This window comes from Notolepis coatsorum (genome assembly GCF_963971535.1).
Source record: "Notolepis coatsorum genome assembly, chromosome: 15".
Taxonomy (NCBI): domain Eukaryota; kingdom Metazoa; phylum Chordata; class Actinopteri; order Aulopiformes; family Paralepididae; genus Notolepis; species Notolepis coatsorum.
Window position 1 is genome coordinate 86,984,936 of NC_140179.1, and position 20,005 is coordinate 87,004,940.

Consider the following 20,005-nt stretch of genomic DNA (forward strand, 5'->3'; position numbering starts at 1 on the left):
TTACGTTATCAAACATAGGGACGAAGACTGTAAAAAAAAGTGTCAACAATGTTTTATAATCGTTATGTTAATTTTCATTATAAAAATGTTGTGCCCCCGAAATACAAAAAAAAGCCCCCGGAAATCAATTAAGGGGGGCAAAAAAAGCCCTTGAATTTTTTTTTTAATTTCTAACCCTTCTCCTCCATCATCCTCTCCTCTCATCCTCTCTTCTCCTCTCATCCTCTCTTCTCCTCTCATCCCTTCTCCTCTCATCCTCTCTCTTCCCTCCTCTCATCTCCTCTTTCATCTCTCCTCTCTTCTTCTCTCATCATCTCCTCTTCTCCTTTCCTCGTCTCTCCTCTCATCCTCTCCTCTCATCCCTTCTCTCCTCTCATCTCACCCCCTCTCCTCATCCTCTCCTCTCCTCTCTTCCTTTCTTCTCCTCTCCTCTCCTCTCATCCTCTCCGCTCTTCCCTCCTCTGTCATCCTAATTTCACCCCCTCTCCTCATCCTCTCCTTATCTCTCCTCTTATCCTCTCCTTTCCTCTCTTCTTCTTATCTCATATCCTCTCATCCTCTCCTCAAAATCTCCTCTCCTTTCCTCTTCTCTCTTCTCATCCTCTCATCCTCTCCTATCCGCTCATCTCTCCTCTCTCATCCTATCCTCTCTTCTCCTTTCTTCTTCTCTCCTCTCTCATCCTCCTCATCATCTCCTCCCCTTTCCTATTCTCTCCTCTCCTCTCTCATCCACTCTTCTCCTCTCCTCTCATCCCTTCTCCTCTCGCATTCTCTCATCTCTCTCATTCTCTCCTTTTTGTCTCCTTTTTTCTTCTCTCCTCTCTCATTCACTCCCCCACTTCTCTCCTCTCATCCTCTTTCACCCTCTCCTCTCCTCTCTTCTCCTCTTATCTCATCTCCCCTCTCATCCTCTCCTCTCCCCTCAGTTCAATTCCAGGCCAGTCTTTGGAATGTCAGGCTTGCCCTGCGAACACACACACACACACACACACACACACACACACACACACACACACACACACACACACACACACACACACACACACACACACACAGCGAGACACATATATGTACCCATGTGCTCTTACAAATGTTCACACTTGCCTACACACACACACACACACACACACACATACAGCGAGACACATGTACCCATGTGCTCTTACAAATGTTCACACTTGCTTACACACACACACACACACACACACACACACACACACACACACACACACACACACACACACACACACACACACACACACGCCCTCCTCTCTCCAGAGAGCCCACCCCCTCCCCCTTCTTGTGCCCCAGTGAGAACGGAGGGAATGTAGAGGGAGAGCAAGAGAGAGAGAGAGAGGTTAGTGCTGAGTGGTAGAAGGCAGCTCCCCTCAGCCAGAGCACGAGAGCAAGAGAGGGAGGTATGGAGATAATTGAAAAAAAATATGAAAAATGAAAGGATATGTATAGAATAGACAAAGCTCAGGGAGAAGCTGAATGATAGCGGAGAGAGAGAGAGAGAGGGAGAGAGAGAGAGAGGGAGAGGGTGTCTTCCTCTGTTGACTCTTCAAGCATACACACATTACTCTGACACACACACACAATAGAATGCTGAGAGGAGATGAGTTGGGAGTGTGTGTGTGAGCGTGTGTGAGCGCGCGTCGCAATGAGCTGGTTGGCTGAGTGGTTAAATGCACCAGCGGCTGAAAGAACAGAGCAGTGGAAGAGAAGAGAAGCCTGCAGCGTCTATGAGAGTAGCTAGTGTGTGTGTGTGTGTTTGACACTGCAGTGTGTGTGTGTGTTTAGGGGCAACATTGCAGTGTGCATGTGTGTGTGCATCTGTGTGTGTGTTTAGGGGCAACACTGCAGTGTGTGTGTGTGTGTGTGTGTGTGTAACTGAGTGAGCGTCGCGATAGCATACCCTAGAAACCAGATACCTCTCTCTTTCTCTTTGTGAGGGTAGCATTACAGCTATAGCACAGTGCCAGCTAGCTTAGCGTCGTCGTTCTCTCTCTCTCTCTCTCACACACACACACACACACACACACACACAGAGAAGGAGCGACGGAGTGCTGTGTGTGTGGCGGAGGGATGGAGAGGTTCCTGGGGTTGGTGCGTCTGATGGGCAGATCACGCAGGAGGAAAGGAAAGAGATACCGACCCGAGGAAGACTACCAGGAGGGCTACGAAGATGTGTACTACTACACCTCCCCCAACCTCAGTAAGAGAGAGAGAGAACGGGCGTCTGTAGTGTGTGTGTGTGTGTGTGTGTGTGCCAGTGTGCCAGTGTGTGTGTGTGTGTGTGTGTGAGGCTAACACCCCTGATGTGGTTATTGTCAATGAAAATCTTAGGGAGGTGTTCATTCTAGAGGTTTGTTGTACTTTCGACTACAGCCTTAGAGAGGAAGCCGTTCTACCCGAGATGATGAAATGATCAACAACTGGTGCAGTCCAGACCATTTCACAGCCGGGCTACAAGTGTAAACTCATTTTTTTTAATATTTGGTAGCCTAGGTCATGTACACACGCTGGTTGTGAGGGGCCTGCAGATGGCTGATCTCTCTTATTATTAAGAGTAGGACCAAGCAGTTAGCACGGTGTTGTTCCGTATATATCTGCTGTTATTGATAAGTCGCTCAGTATGGAGGAGATCTTGCTATTTGCATCCATTAGGTTTCACCTGCTACTGTTGTTTTCACCATGTGTGTTATTATCCTGTCTGTATGCAAACATGTGGTGCCAGTCGGACACTTTTGTAACTAACTGTCTCTCGATATCAAATAGCATTATTAGCATCTATGTCCTTGACAGACTTTGTGAACATAAATAAATTATTCAAATGTATAGAATTATAGAATTTTTTTGTCTCATGTTGAACTACAGTCGGGTCCATAAATATTAGGACATTGACAGTAGCGGAACGTATCAGACCCGGGCCACAGGGCCCTTTAAACCCAATAAAGCTTGACATTATATCGGGAGTCCGGGGTGGTAATCTGACGCTCGTGGGTAAAAAGTTGCACGCCTGACATATCGTCATGTAACTCGAGAACTGAGGCGCTATCCGGTCCATTGAGGTGGCATTCTGAATTAAAGCTTTAATTCAGTAATTGGTAACTTGTAGAATATAATTAGAATTCATGTTCAGGGGAAAATGTCACATTGACCAAATGTTCAGAGTTTTGGCTCTGTACACCACCACAATGGAGTTGAAATGAAACAATTACGATGTGCTTTAAGCGCAGACTTTCGGCTTTACTTTACATCCAAATCAGGTGAACAGTGTAGGAATTACAACAGTTTCTACATGTGCACCCCCCCCCCCCTTTTTTTAATGGACCAAAAGTAATTGGACAAACTAACAACCCATAAATAAAATGGTCACTTTTTTAATACTTGGTTGCAAATCAGTCTGGAACTCGGCCATAGACATCATCAGACACTGGGTTTTGTGCCCAGTGGTGCTCTGCCAGGCCTCTACTGCAGCCGTCTTCAGTTCCTGCTGATTCTTGGAGCATTTTCTCTCCAGTTTTGTCTTCAGCAAGTGAAATGTATGCTCAATTGGATTCCAGTCGGGTGATTCCACTTCTTTGCCTTAAAAAACGAGTTGGTTGCTTTCACAGCCATCTGCACTATGAAGCATACTCTTTTCTTCCTATCATTCTGGTACAAGTTGATCTTTGTCTCATCTGTCCATAGGATGTTGTTCCAGAACTGTACAGGCTTTTCTTTCTTTTTGGCAAACTCTAATCTGGTCTTCCTGTTTTTGAGGCTCACCAATGGTTTGTTTACATCTTGCGATGAACCCTCTGTATTCACTCTGGTGAAGTCTTCTCTTGATCGTTGACTTTGACACAGACACGCCTACCTCCTGGAGACACGCCTACCTCCTGGAGACACGCCTACCTCCTGGAGACACGCCTACCTCCTGGAGAGTGTTCTTTATCTGGCCAACTCTTATGAAGGGGTTTTTCTTCACCAGGGAAATAATTATTCTGTCATCCACCCACCACAGTTGATTTGACCACACCTGATGTTTTTGCTATCTCTCTCTGATGGGTTTGTTTTAGTTTTTCAGCCTAATGATGGCTTGCTTCACTAGTAGTGGCGGATCTTCATGTATTATTGTTTAACCAGCACACACACGCACACGCGCACGCACGCACGCACACGCACACACTGACATGCAGGTATGCAGGCGGAGGGGCCCAGGTCGTTTGTGGGAAACAACAGGGAGGATGTTTTGACAGTGGAATGTGGACAATGTAGCTAACACACACACACACACACACACACACACACACACACACACACACACACACACACACACACACACACACACAAATGTAAGTTGCTAATTGTAAGCACGTTCCTTACTCGATCATTGATAACGGTAACGATCAATTAATCGAGTAATCGTAACCAAAATACCAAATTTACCAAACAATAATGTAGAGGCCTATATTAATTATCAATCTGTTAATACAATTTTCAATCAATCAATCAATCACCACGTGCAGGTGATTGATTGATTGAAATTTGTATTAACAGATTGCAGAATGGGTACAGTACAGTACGGCTCAATACACACAATTGTTAAGGGGATGCAGACCAGAGAAAGACTTTCGTCTTGTTTACATCAGGGTCCCCCATTTTCAATTCATAATGAATTGTAAGTAAGGGTGCAATTAGCACCGTGCAATCCATTCTTTGTGGATCCCGCCCCAAGAGTTTTATAAACATGCTCTTCATCAGAAGGCTCTAAGCAGGCGGTCCAGCAAGACATCTGAATTCATCAACATGTCTAGATTACTGATCTATCCATGGTGCTGAAACCCTTGTCTTGGATTTATCAAATGATGTTTTGGGAGGGATAGGCTAACAAGGTTCCCAGTAACAACTAAGAAGACATAACGTATATGAGCCTACAATTGATGTTCTGTTCTACAGTGTTTCTGCTGCTCAGCCATTTGGCCTATTTGACATATTTATCGCCCTGTGATCATAGTTAATTAAATCTCGTGAGACATAACTGCCAAAACCTAAAGGTCCATTAAAAACATCAAACCCCAAAAATAGAATAATTAAATTGGCTATAGCCTAATGTACCGGTAATAGTTTTTTCATCACAACGATAATCCTCCAATGCAAGTTCACAGAGCACCCTTCCACCTCCTGCTGCGTTTAACCCCTTCTAGACCAGGCTCTTCTAGACCAGGCTCTTCTAGACCAGGCTCTTCTAGACCAGGCTCTTCTAGACCAGGCTCTACACCAGGCTCTTCTAGTTCTAGGGTCTTATCGGGTGGTGTATATAAAACAAGGAAACATTATAAACTGAGCATAAATGGAGCCAAACTGGAAAGTTGTCTGTGCAGTTCTGCAGTGGTGGAATGGGCAGACCGTCAGTGAGGGTCAGGGTTGGGGTCAGGGTTACGGTCAGGGTTAGGGTCTGATGTTGGGCATGTCTGTTGTCATGGTAATAATGATCCTTTCAGACAGCATGTATACACACACACACACACACACACACACACACACACACACACACACACACACACACACACACACACACATAGAGCTTGTCAGATGTGGAGCTGCGTGCTAATTGGCCCAGCAGGAGAAGACTTGGGATATATATTTATAGATCTGATATTTATATATTAGAATATCTGCAGGAGAGAGAGAGAGAGAGAGAGAGAGGCACACACACACACACACACACACACACACACACACACACACACACACACACACACACACACACACACACACACACACACACACACACACACACACACACACACACACAGAGAGAGACAATACTACTACCTACAGTACTATGCACTATGTCTATACTACTACCTACTATGTACTATGCTACTATGTCTTATCTATACTACTATGTGCTATGCTACTATGTCTATACTACTATGCACTCCAAGTGTAGCATTCAAGTTCAACGTATCCTTACCTACCAGAGGTGAACCTCTCCTGCTGACTTGTTGTACACAATTTATATAAATCGCTTTGGATAAAGGCATCAGCTAAATTATGAAACATTACATTTAATGTAAATGATCTCAAGTATCTCTGTCTCTCTCTCTGTCTCTCTCTCTCTCTCTCTCTCTCTCTCTCTCTCTCTCTCTCTCTCTCTCTCTCTCTCTCTCTCTCAATTCAATTCAAATGGCTTTATTGGCATGACACAACTTGTACATGTTGCCAAAGCAAATGATTAATAATAACATAAACATGGATTACAAAACAGATATTAATGTCATAGTACATACAAAAATTATCATCATAAAATAAAACATCAAATATTACGGCATAAACATGTCAGGTGACTGTCACTCACTGTCCCTCAGTCTATGGCAGGCAGCAACATAGGCTGCTGCTAGCTCACAGCATGTTGAGTCCTCCCCTAGTAGGACTGGTAGTTTTTCTGTATCTGGTAGTGCAAGAAAACCTTTTGTTATCAAATGCGTTTCTCTAATATATTTATATTTTTCACATTTGGTGAGGAAGTGCAACTCAGTTTCAGGCTCACTGAGGATGCAATGACAGCACAGCCATTGCTCTGCAGGAAGCCAGGTTTTCCTGTGCCTCCCCTTTTCAACAGCGAGGCTGTGCTCACTCAGTCTGTATTTTGTCAAGGTTCTTTTTAGTTGTTGATCAGTCACCATGCTCAAATAATCTGCTATGGTGTACTGTCGATTTAGATCCAGATAGCACTGCATTTTGCTCTGTGGGTTTGTTTGTGTTTTCCAATAGGTGATGTAGTTTTGTTTTAGCTGTGTAGTAATTTGATTTATTCTGGTGATTGGTGATGTGTTCTGTTCCTGAGCTGTGTTAAGAGAGCAGGTTTGTGGACTCTGCTGGGTAAGGGGGTTCCTGATGCTCCTCAGCTCTTGGCACTGCAGGGCTTGATAATGGTACGAGAGGGGGTCACTTTGTTTTAGGTGTGTCCAAAAGTTAATTGCTCTTTTTAGTATTTTTAGTATTAGTGGGTAACGGCCTAATTCTGCCCTGCATGCATTGTTTGTAGTTTTCCTCTGGACATGTAGGAGAATCTTACAGAACTCTGCATGCAGGGTCTCAATGGGGTGTTTGTCCCATTGGGTAAAGTCTTGTTTTGTAAGTGGACTGCACACCTCACTGCCATAGAGTGCAATTGGTTCAATAACACATTCAATTAATTTTAACCAAATTCGAATTGGTATTTCTGTTTGTATATTTCTTTTTATGGCATAGAAAGCCCGGTGTGCTTTCCCTCTCAGCTCATTGACTGCTTCCTTAAAATGTCCAGTTGAACTTCGCTTTAGTCCTAAATAGGTGTAGTGTGTGCAGTACTCTACATTAGGGATGGGTACCGAATTCGGTACTTTTGAAACACGTCGGTACTACCGAGTATCGAATCAAGTGAGAAACCGAAAAAAAAATAAAAAAAATATTTTTTTATAAAAAAAAAAATCCTTTTTTCTTTTTTCTTTTTTTTTTTCATGTCAACGTTCACACGCCCAATATATGCTTACCTAGGATTTGACTTTATTCAACAACAAAGCAGTCGGAGCAATGACAAGCCGAAAACTGTCGAAATTGTAGTTATTTGAAGTTTGGATTTTTTTTTTACGACTGAGGTAGGTAAATTAAATTTCTTGAGACTAAAGTACCGAAAAAAGGTACCGTTGGGTACCGGTATCGATTCAAATGTGAAAGGTACCCATCCCTACTCTACATGTTTTGAGAACTTTGGTAGAACGTCCTGAGATCTGGATATTTTTTGGAATATCATTATTTTGGTCTTTTTGGGGTTTACTGCCAGGGCCCAGGTCTGACAGTAATGCTCTAGGCTCTGCTGTAGGCCGTCTGCTGTGGGGGACAACACAACCAGGTAATCTGCAAAGAGCAGGCATTTCACTTCTTGATTGTGGAGACTTACACCGGGGGCAGAGGACTTCTCTAGTATATTAGCCAATTCATTAATATAGACATTGAAGAGTGCCGGGCTGAGGTTACAGCCCTGACGAACGCCTTGATTGATTGATTGATTGAAAAGTTTATTAACAGATTGCAGAATGGGTACAGTACAGTACAGCTCAATACATACAATTGTTAAGAGGATGCAGACCTGAGAAAGACTTTCGTCTTGTTTCCATCAGGGTCCCCCATTTTCAATTCATCATATGACACACACGACATACAGATAGACAGTACTGCTACATCTATACATTTATGACATACCAGATTTTCAAATACAGTACTGTTTGTTAGGGATGCCCCGATCACGTTTTTTGCCACCGATACCGATCACCGATCGTCGTGATCCATATCGGCCGATACCGATCCGATACCGATTGTTTTTGATTAAAAAGAAATTAAAAATTATTTTATATAATTTTTTTTTTTTTTTTTTATAAAATATATATATTATATAATTAGACTTGTACTTGTATTATCTGCGACTGCGAGACATCGCCACCACGCAACAAGTCAAAATGCTCACTATCTGCAAACAGCTCCACTGTCTGTGTGTACTCTAGTAGCCCAGCTCAAAAGGATTCTCCGGCGCTGCAGCGGGACCCCATTGGTAACGTTAAGTGCTTTGGTCGTTTCACATTCAGCAAGCCCTCAGCTCGAATACGCATTAAATCAATGTTATAAGACATTGATATCAAGAGCTATCTGTAGCTACTGCTAGCCGGCTAGATGACGTTAAGACAGAACTTTAGTTCAATGGGACATTTCGTTTTGAACAGTAAACGAACGTCAGCTAACGCAAGCTAACTGAGGTATGAACATGAACTACTAGACTTTCTGGATCATTTGTTGATATCAGGAGCTATCGGTAGCTAGCCGGCTAAATACCGTTAGACAATGCCTACTAAACGTGAATAGTTGACTGGGTAATTTTGTTTAAACAGTAACGATAGCTAGGTAGCTAACGTTAGCGCAGGTCGAATGCAGTGCACTACAGACTCGAGCAGAGGAGCCGCACCTCTTTGTTTACAAACTCTACACGGGGGCGGGCGGGGCTAGGGAGGAGGAGCAGCGGCAGTTTGCAGGTCGTGTGTGTCTGAGACAGACAGCGAGTGAGAGCTTCGCTTGATCGGTTTCCGCTATCGGCGAATATGACTAATTATCGGAATTCACAGATTGCATATTTATACTGAGTATCGGCCGATAACGATCGGTGGCCGATCGATCGGGGCATCCCTACTGTTTGTGATACTAAAAAAATCCAGAAAAAGAGTGTATATACATTTGACATAGAAACTGTGCATTGGAGGAGGTTGGGTAGGTGGGGTGGGGCTGTATATTGGAGGTGGGGGGGGGGGGGGGGGGAAGACACTGTACATTGGAATACTGACATACATTTGACATAGAAACTGTACATTGGAGGAGGGGGTTGGGTGGGGCTGTACATTGGAGGTGGGGGGGGGGGGGGGGTTGGGTAGGGGGGGGGGCACTGTACATTGGAATACTGACAAAGCCATGTTTGGTCTTTATTGTACAACTGGGTTAGGACATTTGCAGGGGCCAGTTTCGAATTGCAGTCTCCCGTAGGTGTTCTTTGAGAGTGTTTTTGAAGGTGGGTAGTGATTCACATTCCTTTACAGCTTTGGGTAGGGCGTTCCACATTGATGTGGCATAATTGCGAAACGTGTTTAGTCCCTTGTTTGAGCCGAATCTGGGTTTTACATGATTTGTGGAGCTCCCTCTGGTGTTGTGATCGTGGTATTCACTGACCTTTGGGAAGTATTTTGACATGTACATGGGTACCTTGGTCGTGTAGTGTATCTTGTAGACCAGGCCCATTGCAAGTTGCTGTACTCTGTTGTCTACTCTAAGCCATCCTAGGTTGGCAAAGTGTGCAGGGGTGAGGTGGGTTCTAGGAGTCAGGTCAAGCAGTAGTCTGACTAGTTTGTTTTGAGATGTTTGTAATTTGGTTTTTAGTGCCTTTGAGGTGCTTTGGTACCATGAGGTGCAAGCATAGTCGTAGTACCCTTGAATGAGTGCTCCTGCCAGAGTCTTCAGGGTATTCTTGTTTACCAGAGAGGAGATCCGATACAAGAATCGAGTTCGTTGGTTGACTTTTTTTATTACATTGGATGCCATTTTGTCACAGTTAAGATTAGCCTCTAGGATGGAACCCAGGTAGGTAATTTCATCTTTCCTTGTGACAATATTGTCACCCACTGTAACTGAGAAGCCGTCGGTCTTGCTGAGTTTGTTATTTGAACCGAAGAGAATGGACTCTGTTTTGCCCATGTGTAATGATAGTTTATGGCGAGCCATATGCAGATTTTTCCTAGTTCCGAGCTGAGGGTTTTTTCAACCTGTAACTTGTTCTTGTCAGAGACCAGCAGGGCTGAGTCGTCCGCAAACAGGAACAAGTTGCAGTCACAAGCTGACGACATGTCATTTGCATAAATTAGGAACAGTAGTGGTCCTAGTATGCTTCCTTGTGGAACACCACAGTTCACTGTGAGGGGGGGGGGATAGGGTACCGTTTACCTCCACCATCTGTTCTCTCCCCTCCAGGTAGGATTGTATCCAGCTCACTGATAAACTATCAAAACCAATTGCTTTTAGCTTGTCAATCAGAATGGTGTGATTGACAGTGTCGAAGGCCTTTTGTAGGTCTAGCATGACCATGCCACAGTATTTGCCCGCGTCCACCTCTTGCTTGATGTGGTCGTTCAAATAGAGAAGGCATGTGTCAGTGGAGTGGGATGTTTTGAAGCCAGATTGGAATTCGTAGATTAGATTTTTATCCTCAAGGTACTTTTCGACCTGTTCATATACAATTTTTTCCATGACTTTCGAGATGGATGTAAGGATAGAAACAGGGCGGTAGTTGCCTGGGTCTAATTTGCTGCCCTTTTTGTGCAGGGGTGTTACTCTCGCTATTTTGAAGTCCTTGGGGACGTGTCCCTGTTTTATGGAGAGGTTTATTATGTGTGTGATGACTGGGGTGATGGCGGCTGCTGAGTCTCTGAGGAATTTGGAGGGGATGTTGTCATGGCCAGTGGCCTTGTTCGGTTGGAGGGCGCTCAGTTTATTGAGTACCTCATGATCTGTAGTTACCATTTCCAGTTTGAAATCGTCTTTGTGGACGCCTAGGTTCTTGTAGTATGCTACTATGTGTTCTACCCCATACTGCCCTGAGTGGGAGGGTAGTTTGTTTACCAGTGTTGTGGCTATGTTTGTGAAGAAAGTGTTTAAGTAATTGGCTACATCCAGTTTGTCTGTGATGAGCGTGTTGTCCGTCTTTATGTTTATGTTTGAGAACCTGGTTTTAAGTTTTTTACTGCAGCCTAGTTGATTATTGAGTAATTTCCAAAGTTCACATGGTTTATTTTTGTTTTCCTCAGTTTTGTCATTAATGAAATTTATTTTTGCAGTTTTTATCATGGAGTTTACGTCATTTCTTAGTCTGTTTCTTTCTAGTTTGAGTTCAGTCACGTGGGCTTGGAGTTCACTGCTCATGCTTTTGGTAAGCTTTGACTGACTTTTACGAAACTCAGAGCATTCTTTGTCTCTGGCTTTCATAGCGGTCAGTATTTCAGTGTGCATCCACGGCTCAGCGCGATTTTTTACCCTGGTGGTTCTTGTCTTCACCCTTGGGTAAAGAATTATTTTCTTTTTTTGCCCATTTTTACGCTGCACATATTACCAGAATACATTGATTTAATAATATCATATGTTTTACCCCCTACACCACTCTCTATAACTTTATAGAACAGTCCTGTATGCCAAATAGAGTCAAAAGCCTGTTGTTTACTGCTAGATTGAGGCTTTCTTTACTGTAAGAGTATGTGGAATCCAGAAAGTTATCTAAAAGTGTTTGGATTCTTGGGGTATGAATTGCTTTCTGGTATTGTTCTGCACTGTTTTGGTTAGGGATGCACGATATTGATTTTTTGACACCGATACCGATAACTTTATGCTCCTCAAGCCGATACCGATAACCGATATTTATTGTATTATAATATTTTTTTTAACTGTATATATATATATATATATATATATTTTTTTTTTTATCAATTTTTGTTTTTTTGTTTTTAGTATTTATAAGCTCCGACGTCATCGGTACTGCTATCGATACTCGAGAAATTATGGAGGTTTTTTTTGAGGAATTTAAACGTCGCAAACTAATCTTGTTGGCCGTTGTCTATATCTCTCCTGCCTCTGTCTCTGCCTGCGTGTGCCTGCGTGTGTGTGTGTGTGTGGGAGGGGAAGAGAGTAGAGAGCAGGCAGCCCGCTCCCCGCTCTCTCCTCTCTTCCCCTCCCACACACACACACACACTCACTCACTCACACACACACACACACACACACACACACACACACACACACACACACCGAGTACAGACAGCTCTGCTCTCATAATGGCGGACAGAACGAAATGTTCAAAAGTCTGGGTCTATTTTACTAAAGTCGATGCTGACAACGCTCGTTGCCACAAGTGCAACAAGACATTTGCCAGTAATGTATAAGCGCTGGTACTTGTCAATGTGGCTGGCGGGGAGATAACGTTAGCTCCGAGTAGAGTAATGGCTGACAATCCGGAGGTAAATAAACGAACGAGAGCTTCTAATTGGTGGTAAGAAGAAGAGGTGGGTGCAAGCCGTGGGACGTAATTGGCAGATCGACTGTCTGTCTCCGAATGTAACGTGACTACGTCACAGCCAAGAAAGGGAGCGCTGGATTTGTGAAAAACTCCCTGTTCCTAAACCACACGCTATCAGTTTTACCACAGTACTGGCAAAACGGGAGGAGGCTATAATAAAAACAAGCGCCCTTCATCCAAATCCACCCACACCGGATTTCTTTTAACCAAAAAATTTATTATATGTTATCGGAGCTATCAATAACGTTATCGAGTTTATCGGGATGACGTCATAATTGCTGATATCGGCCCGATAATTATCGGCCCGATAATTATCGTGCATCCCTAGTTTTGGTCCCATCTGTATGAATATCTGATATTGTACAGCTTGTTGTGCCATTGTTGTGTCTGATCTTTTAATAAACAGGGTAATTTGGCTGTGATCAGACAGAGGGGTTAGTGGTTTCACAGTGAATGAGCTGAGGGAGGAAGGGTCAAGGTCTGTGATCATAATCTACAGTACTGTGGCCAAGAGGTGAGCAGTAGGTGAATCTACCTAGGTTGTCCTCGCGAACCCTACCGTTGACAAAGTACAGACTGAGGCTCTGACAGAGCTGCAGGAGGTCTTGTCCACTCCTGTTGATGACCTGGTCACTATTGCTCCTGTGGGGGAGAGTGATCGTGTGAGAGACATTTTCATTTGAGATGTAAATATCTCCTTGTGGATCTGTGAGGTCAGCAAGTGTTCCTGTGCGTGCGTTGGTGTCCCCACTAGAGCTGTCTTAAATACTTCGAAGCTTCGAAACTTCGTTCGATGGGCATGGGATTCGAATATGAAAATAACATTTGATTATAAAAAAAAATAAAAACTCTGCCTCTCTTTGTTAACTACAACAAGCAATGCTGTTTGTTATTTAAGATGAGGTCGGACTCGGCACTGACGGATTTGTGTTCATTGTGCTGCTTTTATAAAGCCTCAAATGACAATTACAATATTTCATGAAAGCAAAGTGTTTCGTTTGTCTAAGATTTAAAAAGGTTTTAACTTTACAGCACTGACAAAGTTGAACAAAGTGCTGTACAAGTCCCACAACATAAAAAAAAAATTGTAAAAAAAAGTTCAATTTTTATTTTTATTTTTTTAAGCTTAGAATAAAATCGAATCTCGGCCTCCGAAGCTTCGAATTCCAAAAAAAAATCGAAGGTCAGCCCTAGTCCCCACTGATGAGCACATTTCCCTGGGCCTGGAAATGGCATGTCTCTGTCTCAAGGGTAGGGAAAATGTCCTCTGAGAAGTAGGGGGATTCGGAGGGGGGGATATATATTGCACAAATAAATAAATCCTTTTCTGTTAGTAGGAGCTCTTTTTTTAGTTTTAACCATAATATTTGCCCATTTTTAAGGGGTCAATTTGATGATGTAGATCAGATTTATACCAAATGATTAATCCTCCTGATCCTCTACCTCTATTAATGTTGCTGTGTTTCTGAGATGGTGCTATTATTTCTCTATAACCGTTGGGGCAGTGGGTGACAGCTTTACACCATGTCTCCTGTAGAATAATGACGTCGACATCTTTAAGGTTTGTTTTGAGTTCCGGGGCTAAACTCTTCAGCCCAAAGGTTGAAGACTTCAGGCCCTGGATGTTCCACATGCGAACTGAAAGGGATTTCCTTATACAAGAGAGATGGCACAGGTAAAACAGATAAAACAGTAACTACTGGATTGTAGGGCTGGGCGATATATCGAGTAATCGAGTATACTCGATGTATCGCGGCTTGTTCTACGTGAGATGTAGTAAATTACTATATCGTGAACATCGAGTATATGTTGTCACGTCGCGGCTGATATGGACTTGCTTTAGTGCAGAGCGTTCCTCTCATTTCATTATAGACAGACCAGCGCGGACCTTAAATTACATGCAATTGTAATTTCATTACACAGACCAGCGCGGACCTTCAATGACATGCAATGGGCTAACGTTAGCTGCTAAGTTAAACCATAATAGGCTAAGCTAACTAGCGTTAGCTCTTAGCTGCTAGCTCTTAGCTGCTAGCGTTAGCTCAAAGCGGACTCCACGACACTAGTTCCATTCGTGGGAAAAGGGGGTGGGTTATATTGACGACGCTTGACAACAGAGGTTTAAAGATAACTTCATATTTATTGGTTATTCGTTTCTTGCATCCAGTTTCAATCTCTGTGTGTTCAACTTCCTGTGTTTACATTCGAGTGTGACATCATCGCCTACGGCAGCTTATACGCTCAATACGCAAACGCGCTCTCTCTCTCTCTCTCTCCCTCTCTCTCTCTCTCTCTCTCTCTCTCTCTCTCTCTCTCTCTCTCTCACTCTACATTCAATGATTTAAAGTGGCCAAACATTACAGTATAAATACTAACTGGATAGTTGATGATATAAACATTTCATTTCATTATCTGAAATATTCTAAAATCATTAAGTCTGCTATAAGCCATTATCCCTTTGTAAGGCTTTGTGTGTGATTGTTATTTTCTCACAGTAGTGTGTATATATATATATATATATATATATATATATATATATATATATATATATATATATATATATATATATATATATATATATATATGTGTGTGTTTGGCTAAAGTGGATAGAAAACACAGTACTGTGCAAAAGTCTTAGGCACCCAATAGTTTTTATATAAATTGTCTTCGATGTAAATAATTTTTTTTATTAGTGTGTCAGTAGACTACTCTTAGTACATTTTCATTTAATTATTTTTTAAAGCATCTTCATGGTTTAATAATGGAAACATATTTTGCAGGGACTTATTATAATCATCATATTGGCGTGACTGTATGCATCAAAGGGTTAAATCAAGCATTTTTAAGTGCTTTAGAGGAAATGTCAAAATATCGTGATATATATCGTGTATCGTGATATGGCCAAAAAATATCGCGATATCATTTAGAGGCCATATCGCCCAGCCCTACTGGATTGTCAAGAGAGGTACGAACATTGAACTGTATAAAATGCGGTGTTTACTGTATTTTGTAAATGTGTGTGTTTGGCTATTGAGAACATTGTTAGAGCTGATGCATTTTGAACAATATGTAAAATGTTCTTTCAACAATATAAAGTATCAATACCAATTCAGCTTTTAACTAGCTTTTCTTTTTAACTAACAAATGTTGTCTTAATTAAGTAATGCGTAAATGCGAGTAGTGTGTGTGTGTGTGTCTCTCTCTCTTCTCCATCCCGCTCTTTTCCTCTCTCTTCCCCATTCTATTTATTTTACCTCTTTCTCTCTCTCTCTCTCTCTCTCTCTCTCTCTCTCTCTCTCTCTCTCTCTCTCTCTCTCTCTCTCTCTCTCTCTCTCTCTCTCTCTCTCTCTCTCTCTCTCTCTCTCTAGTATTTCCCCAGGGGTAGTGTGTGTGTGAGGGGTGATAACATCTTGGGGTGGGGCTGAAGCTGGAGAGTAGGTCTATATAGATGGGTGTGTGTGTCCCATGCTCTCATCTCTCTCTAAATGGTAATTATTATCAAAGATCTGTAGGAGTATCTGCAGAGATAGAGAGAGTGGAGGAGAAGAGAATGAGAGAGGAGAGAGAGAGGGAACAATCAATTCACAGTACAAATAAATCTCCCTCAGAGATAGGTATTTGGAAGCTTATGGTAACATTGTTAATCTGTTGTGTGGTTGCCCTGTTAGACTGTATTACAGCCTGTTAAACTGTATTACAGCCTGTTAGACTGTAGAGCTGTCCCCGAAGCCTGTTTTTGGGCTTGGAACTTTGTCAGGTTTTTTCTCAAACTTTATTTTTTTTATTACAAAAAATACAAAATAATTTTTTTTTAATATATATAAAATATCCTCAAACTAAATCCTCAATTTGAATAAAGTGATTAATCTGATTAAATTAGTATTTTTATTTTATTTTATTATATCAACTTTCTTTAATGAATATAACTCATCAGTTTCATCAACATAAATAATCCAATAAGGGCACGGTTGGTACGAAAGTGATGGTGACGTCTTGATGGATCGCCGAGTGCCAAGCGGATGCAGATAGGCTACATCATTTATGATAAATGTTTTATTTAAATTTTTATGACGAGTCATATACTATAATAGGGAGGTGTAGTCTGACGGCACTGGTTGTTCCACCCGCATAGGGATTCATCATTGGGAAAATGGATTATCGGCTATTGTAACAATTCTGCCGCATGGAAATTGACAAGCTTCCATTTTTGCACAAAATGAGTTCCCTTCTACCACTAACATTATCGTTTAAGCATTTTTTGTTGAAATAAAGGTAGGTATACTGTATAAGGTTTTTAATTTGTTGTAAAAAAATAAAACTAGTAAAATGTGGTTACACTCTGGGGCAAAGCACTGCATCATGCCGGCTAGCAAGCTACTGACGTTACATACAAAAACAATAACGTTATGAACTATACACAATATGTACAACGAAACAATGATTACATTAGTATTTACAGTGATTTAATATGCAGCGAAATAACGTTATACGATTTAAATTATAAATAGAAATATGGTAACATGGTTGTGGCTTTTTAAAATAGTGGTTAGCTTTAGAGATAAATGGTTATGATCGCCGGAGCACTAGTGTTGGGTGAAACAGATACTAGCCACTTTTCCCATTGTACGAATTGTTAAGCTTAGGGAATGTAAGGGAAATCTGATCCTAGGTCTGCGACTAAAGCCAGGAGTCTACGCTGTGGTGACGTCAGTCAGCAGCGCCAAAGTGAGTGTAGTTCCTCAGTGAACGAAAACATAAACGTTGTTATTTTGTTACCTTTACGATTAATTGCGAATATTTTCATGTTGAGCTATAGATTGTGGATGAATATGCACAGAAAGGTACACCATGCAAATGTTCATGCTTTATTTGTGTTAAACGAGACGATTTAGAAATGGGCAATGGGGAAATACATTGGGTTGGACAGAGGGTGGAACACGAAAAAACTAAAATGACGTAACCACTACACCACCTATAGTATAATACTATAATATTAGTGTAGCCTAATCTTTATCTGCAACTGTGAAGAAAAACCCCATTGGTTTAAACAGAATGAATAGACACATACAAATTATATAATATATAAAAAAAAAGAATAATATTTTTTTTTTTTATTAAAAATAAGAAAATTCAAATGTTGATTTAGAATTCGAACGCCAACGTAACGAGATTGTGAGATTGTATTACAGTATGTTAGATTGTATTACAGCCTGTGGGATTGTATTACAGTATGTTACATTGTATTACAGTATGTTACATTGTATTTCAGTCTGTTACATTGTATTTCAGTCTGTTAGATTGTATTACAGTATGTTAGATTGTATTACAGTATGTGACATTGTATTACAGCCTGTTGGATTGTATTAGTCTGTTATATTGTATTACAGCCTGTTACATTGTATTACTGACTATTAGATTGTATTTAGACACACTGATCTAACTGAACACACTGATCTAACTGAACACACTGATCTAACTAAACACACTGATCTAACTAAACACACTGATCTAACTGAACACACTGATCTAACTAAACACACTGATCTAACTGAACACACTGATCTAACTGAACACACTGATCTAACTGAACACACTGATCTAACTGAACACACTGATCTAACTGAACACACTGATCTAAACACACTGATCTAACTGAACACACTGATCTAACTGAACACACTGATCTAACTGAACACACTGATCTAACTGAACACACTGATCTAAACACATTGATCTAACTGAACACACTGATCTAAACACACTGATCTAACTGAACACACTGATCTAACTGAACACACTGATCTAAACACACTGATCTAACTGAACACACTGATCTAACTGAACACACTGATCTAAACACACTGATCTAACTGAACACACTGATCTAAACACACTGATCTAACTGAACACACTGATCTAACTGAACACACTGATCTAACTAAACACACTGATCTAACTGAACACACGGATCTAACTGAACACACTGATCTAACTAAACACACTGATCTAACTGAACACACTGATCTAACTGAACACACTGATCTAAACACACTGATCTAAACACACTGATCTAACTGAACACACTGATCTAAACACACATTATAGTGTGTAGAGGAGACACCATCCAGGAGACACCATCCAGGAGACACCATCAGGCTAGAGGAGACACCATCCAGGAGACACCATCCAGGAGACACCATCCAGGAGACACCATCAGGCTAGAGGAGACACCATCCAGGAGACACCATCCAGGAGACACCATCCAGGAGACACCATCCAGGAGACACCATCAGGCTAGAGGAGACACCATCCAGGAGACACCATCAGGCTAGAGGAGACACCATCCAGGAGACACCATCCAGGAGACACCATCCAGGAGACACCATCCAGGAGACACCATCCAGGAGACACCATCCAGGAGACACCATCCAGGAGACACCATCCAGGAGACACCATCCAGGAAACCTTATTTCTACATGACCTCTAAACAGAAAAGTAGCATTATGTAAAATGCTGTGTGTGTGTGTGTGTGTGTGTGTGAGAGTATGATAGTGAATGCGAGTATGTGTGTCTGTGGAGAGAAGTAATTCATTCGCTTAGGTACTGTAGCTAGTTCACTGCTCTACCTTGCTGTGTGTGTGTGTGTGTGTGTGTGTGTGTGAGTGTGTGTGTGTGTGTGTTCACTGTACCGTGTGATTTTTTATGAAGGGAATTTGAAGCTTGGTTAACTGGTGAGCCCCTGAGAGACTCGCTCTCTCTCTCGCTCTCTCTCTCTCTCTCTCTCTCACACACACACACACACACACACGCACACACGCACACGCACACACACGCACACACTCTGTCACACTACAGACCTGTCTTAGTTTATTTCCAACAGAGAGAGATGGGGGACCTGCTGTAATGGACTTCCTAGTTTCATACTATCACCATACTTATTACCCATAGTCCCATACCATACAATTCTATACATTACAATTACTTAAGATTCACAATTCTATATATACTGTGATTCTTTTAAGTATTGTGATTATTTTATTTACTGTGATTCTTTAAGAATTGTGATTATTTTAGTACTGTGATTCTTTAAGAATTGTGATTATTTAAGTATTGTGATTATTTTAGTATTGTGATTATTTAAGTACTGTGATTATTTTAGTACTGTGATTATTTTAGTATTGTGATTCTTTAAGTATTGTGATTATTTAAGTATTGTGATTCTTTAAGTATTGTGATTATTTAAGTTTTGTGATTATTTAAGTTTTGTGATTATTTAAGTACTGTGATTATTTAAGTATTGTGATTCTTTAAGTATTGTGATGATTATTTAAGTATTGTGATTCTTTAAGTACTGTGATTATTTAAGTATTGTGA

General features: G+C 41.4%; 1 protein-coding gene across 1 annotated transcript in view; it reads left to right on the plus strand.

Annotated features, from left to right (window-relative positions):
• Positions 1-2,088: 2,088 nt before the first annotated feature.
• grip1 (glutamate receptor interacting protein 1) overlaps positions 2,089-20,005 on the plus strand; it is a gene marked incomplete at its 5' end in the record, with an annotated part of 117,372 nt that continues 99,455 nt past the window's right edge. The window contains 1 exon segment of the mRNA XM_084331086.1: positions 2,089-2,218. Coding sequence (XP_084187212.1) covers positions 2,089-2,218 — 130 coding nt within the window.